The sequence below is a fragment of the Quercus robur genome, chromosome 4, assembly GCF_932294415.1.
Source record: "Quercus robur chromosome 4, dhQueRobu3.1, whole genome shotgun sequence".
NCBI classification, from domain to species: domain Eukaryota; kingdom Viridiplantae; phylum Streptophyta; class Magnoliopsida; order Fagales; family Fagaceae; genus Quercus; species Quercus robur.
In genome coordinates this window covers 78,132,583-78,145,642 of record NC_065537.1, presented here as the reverse complement: position 1 = coordinate 78,145,642, position 13,060 = coordinate 78,132,583, and the positions used below count along the sequence as shown (strand labels likewise).

Here is a 13,060-nt window from a genome sequence, read left to right as displayed (position 1 = left end):
CCTGCTTGTAAGTGTGTGGCGACTGTCAGTCTCTTCTTCTACTTCTACCCATCTCTTTCTCCCTGCCATTATTTGATTCATCATACCCCCATCATCTACCTCCTCTTCACCACCAAACAAACAAATCCAAAAATAAAAGAACACCAAACACCCTTCAACTCTCTCTCTCTCTCTCTCTATAATGGCAATCACTTTCTCCAACTTCTCCACCAACCCTTTCACTCTTCCCTCCTCCCCACCTCACCACTATCACCGCTCTTCACCTCAAACCTTCACCATCACAACCCACCACTTCCCCACCACCACTACCACTACTTCACGCCTCTTCACTCCTTCTCTCATTACTTTCACCACCTTTCACAAGCGTCCCACCACCATAACTCATTCCACCTTCAACACCGGCGGAGGCGGTGGCATAGGCGGTGGAGAAGGAGGAGGAGGAGGAGGAGGAGGAGGAGGAAGAGGTGGAGATAGTGGTAATGATGATAATGACAATGGTGACAAGGAAAGGAACAAAGAAGAGGCTGTGATGGCCTTGTTAGAGGCTGGCAGGTCAGTGGAGACTGTGCCAAAGGACTTCGCTGCGGCTATAGAGGCTGGAAGGGTACCTGGGTCGATTGTTAAGAGGTACTTTGAGCTCGAGAAGTCGGTACTGTTCCGATGGTTGCTTCAGTTTGGTGGGTTTAAGGAGCGTTTGCTTGCTGATGATCTTTTCTTGACAAAGGTTGCCATAGAGTGCGGTGTTGGCATCTTCACCAAGGTTTTTGCTTTTGTTTCTGCTTCTTCACACTGCTCTACCGTTCTCTTTTGCTTGTTTTTATACCCACCAATGATAGATTCTAGCTTTCTTTGCTCTGTTCAAATAAATTACGACCTGTCCCAAAAGGCTATTAGAATCCTGGTTATATGATTAAACTCATCGTTACTAACAATGTAAACCTTTGGACAATAGGTAATTTATCATGGAAAGGTGTGGGTGGTCTTCAGTTCTAACCTTTCTCTAATCTTCCACATTAAAAGGCTAAGACAATTAGTAATTTATTATGGTATCAAATGGTCCTAAGTTCAAACCTTGTCTCAACTCTACCTCCCATTTAAAAAGTTAATGATAGAAAACAATGAATTCAATCATTTAACCGTAAAGGATGAATGAAATTTGTTAACCATTGTTCTAGCACAGTAGGGATCCAACATTTGGGACTTTTAACCTTTTTTAAATGGGAATTTAGGACTACTTTCTCTAATAACATGATAAATTACTCTTTGTTTTAAAAGCTTACTCTATTAGGGAATTGTGAATTATTATTATTATTATTTTAATAGTTTCTGCTTCACACTGCTCTACCTTTCTTTGCTTCTTTTCATATCAACTACTACAAAATTCTAGCTTTCCTTGCTATGTGTTTCTGCTTCACAATACTCTATCATTCTTTTCTTCTTTTCATACTAATTACTACTAGGTTCTAGCTATCTTTGCTGTGTGTGTTTCTGCATCACAATGCTCTATCATTCTTTGCCTCTAATCATATCCATTTCTATATTATAGCTTTTTTTCCTGGGCTGTGTATGTGTGTTTGTTTGTTTCTGCTTCACACCACAATTTTTTGCTTCTTCTCATTGTTACTAAAAGATTCTAGCTTTCTTTGCTGTGTGTGTGTTTAAGAGAAATAATTATTTTATTATTCGGATGGAATATTTATCCATCTGTTTTCCTTGCAGACTGCAGCAGAGTTGGAGAGGCGTAGAGAAAAGTTTACCAAGGAGCTAGATTTCGTTTTTGCTGATGTGGTATGTTTTCTTGGTTATCTGAATCTACTGTGACATTCCACAAGATTTTATGTCTCAAATTTGAAGTGCTACTTGGTTTTTTAATTCAAGTCAACAATGAATGGAATTTGCATCTTTCTGATATAGTTTTCATCTTAGGTGATGGCCATCATAGCAGATTTTATGCTTGTCTGGCTTCCTGCTCCTACTGTTTCCCTCCGCCCACCTCTTGCAGTCGGTGCTGGATCAATTGCTAAGTTTTTCTATGGCTGTCCTGACAATGCGTTTCAGGTAATTGTTTGTGTTATAATTTCTTAACTGTTGTGTCTTTCGGGCTGTTGTTTTGATCCTCAACTTCAACATTATATGAACCTTATGTAATGTAATCAATTATTTTCTTCTAAAATCCTCCATGCAGGTGGCTTTGGCTGGAACATCTTATTCATTTTTACAGAGAATAGGTGCAATAGTGGTATGTCTTGGATAACTATAAGGATTTTAACTGTAGTTTACAATGAATCAGAAATTTATGGTATATCAATCTCTTTTGCAGCGTAATGGAGCCAAACTATTTGTAGTTGGGACTGGTGCATCTTTGGTAAGTGAAAACCATACATGTTTTGAAATGCCTTGTATGTAATTTTCTTTCTATTTAGTTGTAATATAGTTTCAATTTGTTCTAACCACTTTTGTGCTCTGTTGTCCATCAAAAGGGAATTTCCATAGTTTGTTGCCATCTACAATAACCATACTTTATGAATCAGAGGAGTCCTAGTATGGGTGCTTCCTAATTCCTAAAGCACATTTTATTTATCCTATCTTTATTTTGTATATTCTTTGTGGAAAACAAAGTAGAAGTATATAACTTCACATACTAATTCACAATTAGATACAGCTGGTTTGAGAACTGGAAACATAGTGCACCAAGGCTATTTCAAGGAATGTAGTTCAGTAACTGTGTGCAGATTGTTTTACAGGGTTTTGGATTTGATGACAGTTCATAAACAGGCTTTGATATGTTTCATATAATGAGGTGTCCAAAATGCATTGTGTTATGTTATTTATAAGTTTGCTTTTATGTGGTAGAAAATAGAGGCTGCATGTCAAAGTTCTATTTGTTAGAATAATGGTTAAATGATTTTATTCTCCTTTCTTTAATAACTTAAGATTTTGAGATCAGTGATAATTTATCACGGTATCAAATTAAGTAGTCTAGAGTTCAAACCCTATCTCCACTATACTTCCCATTTAAAAATTTAAAATCCCACTTGTTGGGCTCCATTTATTAACAGGGAATGCTTAAGCTTTTGGGATTGTAGTAATTTATCATTAACTATCATTTTTTTTTTTGGTTTAGGGCTCATGATATCACTTCTATTTGATGTCATACGACTAATAGCAGCATTTTTCAGGTTGGTACAGGGATAACAAATTTGTTGATCAATGCACGAAAGGCTATTGATAAATCTTTCGCTGGTGAAGCAGAGGATGTGCCTGTATTATCAACCAGTGTTGCATATGGTGTTTATATGGCAGTTTCTAGTAATCTAAGGTATGTGGGTTTATTTGCAACCACATCATAACATAATAATACTCATTAAGTCATGAAAAGGTGAGGCTAGTAATAGCTGATCATCATCTGTATGTACAGACAATAGTCAGTTTACAGGACAAATTATATGCTTTCTTTGTTTAACAGGTACCAAGTTCTCGCTGGAATAATTGAACAACGAATCCTAGAGCCCATGCTGCATCAACACAAGATTATTCTGAGTGCTATTTGCTTTGTTGTTCGAACTGGCAACACATTCTTGGGGTCATTGATGTAAGATTTGAGATCTCCTAGGATGTCATATGTCAATTTTTCGTATTTCTTCTTTTCACTTCTCAAGGTCTTTTATATATTCTGCAAACAGGTGGGTGGATTATGCACGCTGGACTGGAATCCAAAAGATACGGGAGTAGAGGCTGGAAAATATCATTTTCATCATTATTGTAAGTAATTTTTATATTTGAATAGATTTTTTTTTTCTATTTGTGCAATTGCAGAGGATGATGGTAGATCAATTTGGGTTCTTTGGTTTTGTACATTGTGTATTTATTTTATGAAATCAGAAGTGTGGATGTAAAGATATTATAATGAATGTCATAGGTACCAAGAATTTCCTTGAATCCCCACATGTCGTGGTCACTTGTGAACAACTGCAGAAAAATCCAACTATAAATTGAGTCTCATTCATGTTAGACAATTGGTGTTGGTGCCATTCTAATGGTGTGGTATGAACTGAGCAGGCATTGACAACAGGGTGGCTAAAATAAATTCTATTCGGAATTCTATTTGTTATATTTGTGGTGGTTAAAGAATGCATTCTAGCGTTTGCCTTGGAGAGTTGGAGGGCAAAGCAGCGTAACAGCTTTGTTAATGTGGATTTATTAATTGTTAAGTAAATTTCATTTGGCTCCCTTTATGGCACTTGAGTTTCAATATGAAGCATAATCCATGTTATGGTTTGATTGGTTCCCCTCTTCCTCCATTCCTCCAATTTAAAGCAAATTTTTCATTATGCAAAATAGCATCCATCCATGTTTTGGTTTTACTTGATATTATGCCAAGTAGCCCTGCCTGTCCTTCATGCTCCTCAGTTAAAAGGACAATGTCCCTTCCCGGAATTCCGTTGTTATTTTTCTTTTAAAGCTCCTATACTCATACTTTATGGCTTTATTTTGCGCAGTAATTTTTGTTTGAAGACATTTTGCTCCATGTATTTAAATAACACTATAAGTATCCGCAATCAAACAAATTCTTTTGAGGCAAAAAGTCTATTTTGGTCCTTGCATTTTGGTCATTGTCAATTTGGTCACCTATTATGAACTCACTAATAAAAATTGATTGCTACCAAAATGTAAGGACCTAATTGATAATGACCCCAAAATAGTATTTTCTCCCTCTTGTAATTTGAATATTGTACTTCAAAAAGTTGGGGTCATTTTTTAATCTTTTTTTTTTAATTTTAATTTTAATTTTTATATACGATAGGATATTAAACCTACGATGTTTGTTCCATGATGACTGTTTTTTTTATAATCAAGCTAAATTGCCAATTGATTTCTTTTTAGTTTAAATCAATGCGTAGGTTCTTTTTAACTCAATTAGCAAAGTTTCTTATTATCAAATAAGAGACCTCTTACATTAAGAGAGGCATTTGTTAAGTCCTATGTACACCTAGTAATGTGAACTTGTACTTTTATGCAAAGAACATTGCAAAACCGCTCACAAAGAACAATTGGCTAGATAATATTGAGTATTGTTTTCTCCAATAATGCATCCTTTGGTTACAGACTTGCTGAGAAAACAGTAGATAGAGAGGAAATGAATAAAAATAAAGGGAAAAGAAATTGGCCGCCAATATTGCAGAATAGAGTTACAGTAATGCATCCTGACTTGATGTGAAAACAATACAAAGAGGAAGAGAATAAAAATAAGGCCAAAAAATAATTGGCATCAATATTGCAGAATAGAGTTAACAGTCCTAAAATATTTAGGAAACAAATTGTAAAAGGCCATGACCACTTTTGAAGATTTCAGATGTTAGCAATGTTAGAAAAAAGAGAGAGAAAAGAGAAAATTGACATGGAGATTTATGTGGTTTGAAAATATGCTTACATCCACCAGAGTATGCGGTGGGAAAATTCACTATTAGAAAAAAAAAATAAAGGTTTACAATAAATTATAGTGCCTTTAAAAAAGCCCAAAACCAGGACATTGAATTTCCCAATGAAGGGGTAAACAAAGCCGCACTGGGCCTCATGGCCTCCACTTAGTTGCGCTCTGCTACACTCCACTCATGAGGCCTCTAGACTAGAGACCGATGTTACTTTCCAATTCAGTATATGAGCCACCATCTCTAACAGACATAGTAAAGACAGTAAACAAACATCAACAAGACAAAAACAAATATTCCTTCCACACACACCACATGGAAAGTTGAAACGAATTGCATCTGCCTTTCGAACTATCTGCAAGCACAAAGACAGTAAGATTCATCAGTGATGTACCTAAAGGGCAAGAAGTCCTACCGGAATTCCTCTGTTGTAATGAAAATTTGGGAAAAAAAAAATTTCATCAAGAAATATTTTTATCTGTATCTACTTTCTAGTGATGCAGATATGCAGCAATCCTATATTAGACAGTTGCCATGGTTATTATGTGACGCTTCACATAGGTTATGGCACCATATATAAAGAATTAGTTAGACTAAAGAGTATACACACTGCCATCAAATTAGAAGGAGAAAGTAAAACGATAATATCCAATTATCCATTGAACTTTGAACAATAACTTGATGTAGGGTAGTAGTAGTTATGGCAGAAAAGAAATCTGCTTAGGTTCTGCATGATAGATAAGAATTTATGGACCATTGACCCTAGATGAGAAGCTGATGTGCAAACCCAATAACTGGATGAGATTTTAGGAAGTAAAATCATCGTCAATAACAGTCTGGAGTTTGATTAGCCTCTAAATGGTAAAATTCCAGACCCCAATTTCATTGCTTAGAACATAGTGAAACCGCATGACATAAATATTGAGTTAGTTTTCTCATTGACAATATTCTCAAAGATGCAATGAATCTGTAATGGTGGGTAATTTATTTCCTTTATGTCCAGGCATATGCCAAAACCTATGTGTAAGTATAAAATGAAAATAAGTTAGTGATGAAAACTATAAAACCAGAGGTGGCTATGGCAGGTTCTTAAATATAGTAAGGCATATACTGCAAAAAGCATGTAAGAGGTTATCACAGAACTCAGCTTTGGTTCTCATTTTGTTACTGGGCTGGGTTTACCTGGCTAAATATACAAAATATTGAACACTGTCCTATAAAAAGTTTGGACATGTATGCTGTGTAAACATATAAATTTGGAGATTTAATAAATGACTTACCTAGATGTCAATGCAATGCGAAAGTTGAACATCCTCTTGTTTGCAAAATCAGGAATTCACCTGTTGAGCTGTGTTGTGAATGAATCTGTTGTCACTGTTTCATGGATAAATTTGTTGTCAATCAAAACACAAGGGATGTGAGCTATCTTGGACCACTCTTGTCCTTTCTCGTTATTGCAATGTTGACTTAGCAGAGGACAATTACGGATTTCAAGTTGTGAAAGTGAGGGAGGCAGGCCCTCCTTTGGTAAGGATGTGAGCTTTAGGCAATTATAGATCTTTAGTTGGTTTAAAGATGTGAGGTTTTGAAACCCCCTGGGGGACAGACATTCCAGGTTTTGAAAATATGAAATGCATAGAATTGAGAGAGAGTTTGGCAGCAGAATCATGACCCCATTCTTCCTCTCACCTGGAAAGGAATCAACATCTAGACATTCACCATGAATGGAGAGTTTTATAAGAGAAGTGAGTTGTTGCAACCCCCACTCAAACATTGGTTTGTATAACTTCAGGTCATTCATATTAAGTTCTATTAGGTTGGTAGGTAAACCCTCTTGTGGAGAGGGCAGACTGTCTAGACGGTTAGATATATCCAATTTCTGAAGAGAAGTGAGGTTGCGCATACCGTTAGGTAAGGCCTTGAGATTCTTACAGTTTTTGATCCCGAGAACTCTCAGGTTTGAAGGCAACCCTGCTGCTGGGAAGGAAGAAAAACTTTGACACCAAAAAATTTGGAACTGGCGAAGTTTGCTGAGGTTGTGTAGGTCATCCGGCAAGGATTTAAGGCCATGGCAATTCCAAATCTTAATGCATTCAAGGGATGTGTTCTGGTGCAACCTCTCTGCTATTTTCTGCAGCTTTGAGATTGATTGAATCTCAAGGTATTGAAGTGCTGCTGGCAATTTACCTGTTGATGACAAACACATGAGCTTTGGGCATTCCCTCAGAAGGAGGTGTGTAAGCGTGGCAGGTAACTTGCCACTTGAAGTTAAGGTTGTGAGAGATGGACATGATTTGATGTCTAAGTACTGAAGATGAGTTTTGCTTCTGTTGTTCATATCCTCATCATGCATCACTGAAGAAGAAGAAGAAGAACCCTCTCCCTCGTCTAGCGCACACTGCAAATTCATACAATGAGATATCTCCAACCTTTTTAGAGTTGTTGGTAGCTGTCCTCTGGCAATGGACTTCATAGAATCACAACGAACAACACACAACCGCTCAAGACATGCATTTTCTCTGCTGTGCAACGTTCCCTCTGGTAGTAATGATTTCAGACCACTGCAGCTTTTTATTTGAATTACTTTCAGCATGGATGGAAAACCAGATGCTGGAAAGGAAACTAGTGTTGGGCAGTCTTCAATAGACAGCTCTCGTAGGAATTTGAGTCTGTGCAACCCTTCAGGTATTTTCTCCCACAAAGTTGTGAGCTTTTCAGAATCAACAATCTTCAAATATTCTACTTTACTTACTCCATGCATTAACCCTGCTGTTGCATTTCCAAACTCTGAAATTTTTGAAAAAACCATGGAGTATGGTGAGCCAAAGCCAACAGAACTTTCACATTCCACTCTTTTGCATCCCTCAATTACTAATACACACAGCATTGGTAAGTTTGAAACTGAAACTACCAAATTCCAGCATCCATGAATCACAAGCTTTTTTAATGAAGGAAGATGGCCTGGCAATTTTCTCACCAGATTATGGCATCTTATGATTGAAAGCTTACGCAAGCAAGGAAATGCTTCATTAACTCCAAGAGGAGTCCAGTTTTCCCATCTTGGCATATTCTCAAAATGCAAGATCTCCAAGGATTGAAAAGATCTCGAGCAACTTTCCCCATAAAACTCTCGGCCAACACTCTTCACTCCAGCCATTCCTTTAATGAGAAGATCTTTGAGAAAGGGTAGTTGCCCAACTGGTGGCAAGAAATTGCAGTTATCACAATTTTCAAACCTTAGGAACACTAAATTAGAAAATGAAGGATCTCCTATCCAAGTTGGGAATTTGGTTCCGCCATAGCACTTCACAGTAAGCTCTTTCAACTTCACATTAGGCTGTAGCATGTTAAGTACTTCCAACTGGGTTTCTTCATCTTGTGATTCATTAAGGTTGCTACTCCATTCCATCACAACCTCATTAAGGTCTTGCTTACCATATAAATAACTGTCTCTTGCCTCCTGAGCTTTAGTTACATTCTCCAATTTTGAGATGCAGAGTGTCCCTCGAAGATGCACCAAGGGCCCTAGCTCTCTTATTACACAGAAACTATCTGCTTTGCCCACAACAAAGTTGGACAATGTTTGGAGACTAGTCAAATTACCTATGCTTAGAGGCATTCCTTCCAATAAATTTGATCCAAAAATATTCAAATGACGCAGGTTGAACAGTTTACCAAAATCAGGAGGCAAGAACTTTAAAGAAGAGCAATTTTCTAATAGCAATGTTTGTAAATTGTAAAGAGTGCTTATTGATGCAGGCAAGCTTCTGAGTTGTGTGCGAGAAAGGTCAAGGTACCGCAAATGCTTGAGATCACCAATTGTTTCTGGTAGATAAACTATGCGATATCCACTCAAAGAAAGCACCCGTAGGTTTTGTAATTTAGGCAGCAATTGATTAATAATGTGATAAGACAGATAGGAGTACCCAACATATGGTGCCATTAGTGGTAGGAAGGTCCGCAAATGCTTGAATTCAGAAATTGCCTCAAACTTCTTAGCTCCATCATATCTGCTACCAACAAAAGATAAATGGCGAGCTTTTCTGGAAACTTTGCTTCGCTCGTTGCCCTCCAGTTTAGTCTCCAACCTGAAGTAGCTTATTCCTGCAACCCATTGAGCTAAATCACTGATGAGGTCGTGCATCACGAATCGTGATTTATTACTGCTTGACTGCTGAAAAAATGACCTTGACAGTAGATCACGAAAGTACTCGCCACCTAAATCTTCCATCGGCTTATCACCTTCTGCTTGATAAATCAAACCTTCTGCCATCCAAAGCAGGATCAGTTGCTTCTCTTCAAATTCATAGTCCCTTGGGAATAATGAACAATAAGCAAAGCACCTCTTTAGATGATGAGGGAGATGGTGGTAGCTCAATCTTAATATGGGAAATATGTCACTTCCCATGTTTGATGAACTCCACAATTTGCCATTCATTATATCCTCCCACTCATCTAACTCTTTACCACGGAAAAGGCCACCAAGAGTCCTTGCTGCCAAAGGCAATCCCCTGCACCTTTCAAGAATTCTCTCACGAATTAGGCCTGAATTCCCAGGTCTACCAACATTTTCATTCATCAAGGAATGCTGGACAAATATTGCCCAGCAATCATTGTCGGATATGAAATCCAGATTATAAGACTGAACTGCTCCCATCACCTTTCCAACACTTGCATTTCGTGTGGTCACGATTATTCGACTCCCTGCTGCTCCAGCACTGAAAGGAGGTAGCAGTGCTTCCCACAGGCCATAATTCTCATTCCAAAGATCATCTAAAACAAGCAAGAACTTTTTACCCTCTAATTCACTCGCCAGCTTCACCTGAACTTCATTCAACTCTTTGAGATGGCAGGGTTGGGAAGTGACTGATTCAAGAAGAGCTTTTGTTACCATCATAACATCAAAGTCATCAGACACACATATCCAGGCTCTTGGATTGAAATGCTTAACTGCATCATCATTGTACACAAGCCTAGCAAGTGTTGTCTTACCAACCCCAGCCATACCAACAATAGAAATGACATGAAAATTAGCATCATCAGTTTGCTCATCTTTTAAAATGAGTTCTATAATCTTCTTTCTATCTTCATCTCTGCCTATCACAGGTCCATATGGCACACTTGTGCTGGATGGCCTTTTCCATATCTTTACAGACATACCACCATCTTTCAACCCAAGTCTGTCTTTTTGTTCAGTTATTTCTTTTAACCGTTTACTGATTTTTTCAATCTCAAACTTCATCGTAAGGTTGAATTTAACAGCACTAGGAGTAAAACGAGTAGGGACTAAGTTTCTAACCATACTTGCTGGGCTACCAGACTCAGGTTCTGCCTTCAACTTGCGCTGCATAGCTTCAATGGCAAAATCATCAAATAAGTCTTCAAGATCATAAGCCAAATCTCTGATAGCTTCCAGCCATTGCTTCACATCTTCATCCGTCAGTTGCTTCTCCTCAGCATCTTTAAGAACCATCTGAATCGCCGACAGGGTTTGCCTCCATTTCTCCAGCTTCTTCTTGACACTTTCCCTGAACACCAAGCTCATCACCTCACGGGGTGCCAACCTATCAAACAGCACTTGAAGAACTGCTCCAAGAAACACCTCTGCCAACATGGTCTAAGTTATAAGACAAAGAAGGAATCTGGGTTCTGAATTATGATGGAAAAGAAAGGAAAGGAAAGGAAAGGATTAAAAATGGCTTGCTGCTTTGATAGCTTGTTGTGCAGTTTGCAATTTGGTTATGGTTTGGAACTTACAATGTGTACTCCAAAAGGCTGGACAGAGAATGGTTGGTAGTAAAGGATGCCAAGTTGGGTCATCACTAGGTTTAAGAGTTCAGCCTTCCCCAGTTAATTGCTGTAGCATGGTATCTGAATATGAAAAATTCAATGAATTAGTATGACCCAATTGTCATTTGAAAAATAGACTTAAGATGGCTATTGGACTTAAAAGACTTCACATTGGGTAGGTGGGAACTTTTATTTTTTATTTTTAAGAATCAAGTAGTTGTGAACTTAATTCAATAAGAATATATATTAATTAACCAATTAACAAGTCAATGCTATAGTGGAAAGTCCCAGTAAACGAGAGCAATGCCAAGAACCTGCATAGCTTGACTTGTCAACGAGTGAACGTGGTTTCAGCAGGATGGTGGAAATCTCCGTTCAAAACTTTTGTTCCAAAAAGAATAGTCTCGTAAAGTAAAAGATCCATTGTAATTGGGAGTGTGATGTGGCAGGTAAAGGATTTATCAATTCCGTTTGGATTTGACTTATTTGGTAAAAAGTAATTAAAATAGTAAAAAAATTGGCAGAGGTATATGCAATTTGCAATTTGCAATTTGGTTATGGTTTAGAACTTGCACCGTAAACTCAAAAAGATAGAGAACGGTTGGTAGTAAAGGATGCCAAGTTGGTTCATTACTAGTTTTAAGAGTTTAGCCTTTTCCAGTTAATTGCTATAGCATGGTATCTGAATGTGAAAAATTCAATGAATTAGCATGAACCAATTGTCATATGGGAAATAGACTTACGATGGATATTAGAGACTTCAAATTGTTTTATGTTTAGGTGAGAACCTTTTATTTTTTATTTTTAAGAATCAAGTAGGTGCGAACTTTTTTTTTTTTTATTAAGAGAAACCAAGTATGTGTGAACTTGATTCAATAAGAATATATTACTAATTAACAAGTCAATGCTATAACGGAAAGTCCAAGCAAAGGAGAGCAATGCCAAGAACGTGCATAGTTTGACTTGTCAACGAGTGAAATGTGGTTTCAGCACGGTGGTGGAAATCTCCATTCAAAGCTTTTGTACCAAAAAGAATTGTCCCGTAAAGTAAAAGATCCATTGTAATTGGGAGTGTGATGTGACATGTAAAGTACATCTTGAGTTTAGAATAATTTATTTAGTTGAAATTAAAATTTTTTATTGAAAGTATTATAGATAAAATTAAAAAGTAGTTGAAATTATATAATGAGACTCATAATTAGTACCAATAAGTACAATGGAACCATAAATAGTAGTAAAAATAAATTAAATATTAGTAAAAATAGGTTAAATAGTAAAAGAAATTGATTTTTTAAACTAATGCCAAACACAACCTTCATATACTATTATCTAATTAATACTGAAGCATGTGAAATATGATAAAAGAAAAATGTTAAAGTTAAGTTATTTAACATTTTTATGGGATATTTGTTATGGAATGAAAGATTTAGGTTCAAATATCTTTTATATCAAAAATTAATTAGTATTTTGATACGATGATAAAAAAATAATTATTTTTAAATTGATATCATAAATTCTTTCTATTGGATTAATAAAAAAGAAAAAAAATATTATAGAAGGCTTAGAGGACATTATATGTTCAAATCTATAGTAACTACAAATAATTAAAAAATTACAATAAAAAGTATACGAATTAATGTAAAATGATTGTGATTGGTGTCACTATAATAACATAATAAATATTGGAAAATATTAAAGTTACAAAAAAATTTATTACAAATAACTTATTAATTGATATGAAAAGAAATGTAATTAGTATTATTTCGACAAATAATAAATAAATATTTGAATTACCTTTTGATGAGTGATTATGTTATAGTCTCATTAAACTGAATAGTAAA

The 13,060-nt window shown here is 36.4% G+C and overlaps 2 protein-coding genes across 8 annotated transcripts in view; one reads left to right on the top strand and one right to left on the bottom strand.

Moving 5' to 3' along the window:
• LOC126723839 (protein RETICULATA-RELATED 4, chloroplastic-like) lies at window positions 1-4,279 on the top strand. The gene is made up of 9 exons (XM_050427759.1): window positions 1-760; window positions 1,720-1,788; window positions 1,927-2,058; window positions 2,186-2,239; window positions 2,321-2,365; window positions 3,180-3,319; window positions 3,467-3,592; window positions 3,684-3,762; window positions 3,920-4,279. Exons 1-8 carry the CDS (start codon window positions 182-184, stop codon window positions 3,730-3,732), a joined length of 1,194 nt encoding a protein of 397 aa, XP_050283716.1. The 5' UTR covers window positions 1-181; the 3' UTR covers window positions 3,733-3,762; window positions 3,920-4,279.
• Window positions 4,280-5,377: 1,098 nt separating this feature from the next.
• The window catches only part of LOC126723837 (putative disease resistance RPP13-like protein 1), a 28,285-nt gene continuing 20,602 nt past the window's right edge, over window positions 5,378-13,060 (bottom strand). The window contains exons 1-3 of one of the 7 annotated variants that reach the window (XM_050427758.1): window positions 11,187-11,394; window positions 6,710-11,033; window positions 5,378-5,784 (exon numbers count right to left, since the gene is read on the bottom strand). In XM_050427758.1, coding sequence (XP_050283715.1) covers window positions 6,766-10,974 — 4,209 coding nt within the window. In that variant the 5' untranslated portion in view covers window positions 10,975-11,033; window positions 11,187-11,394 and the 3' untranslated portion in view covers window positions 5,378-5,784; window positions 6,710-6,765. Of the gene's footprint in view, window positions 5,785-6,709; window positions 11,395-13,060 lie in introns of those variants that run through there. The other 6 variants (XM_050427752.1, XM_050427753.1, XM_050427756.1 and 3 more) reach the window with 6 other exon arrangements.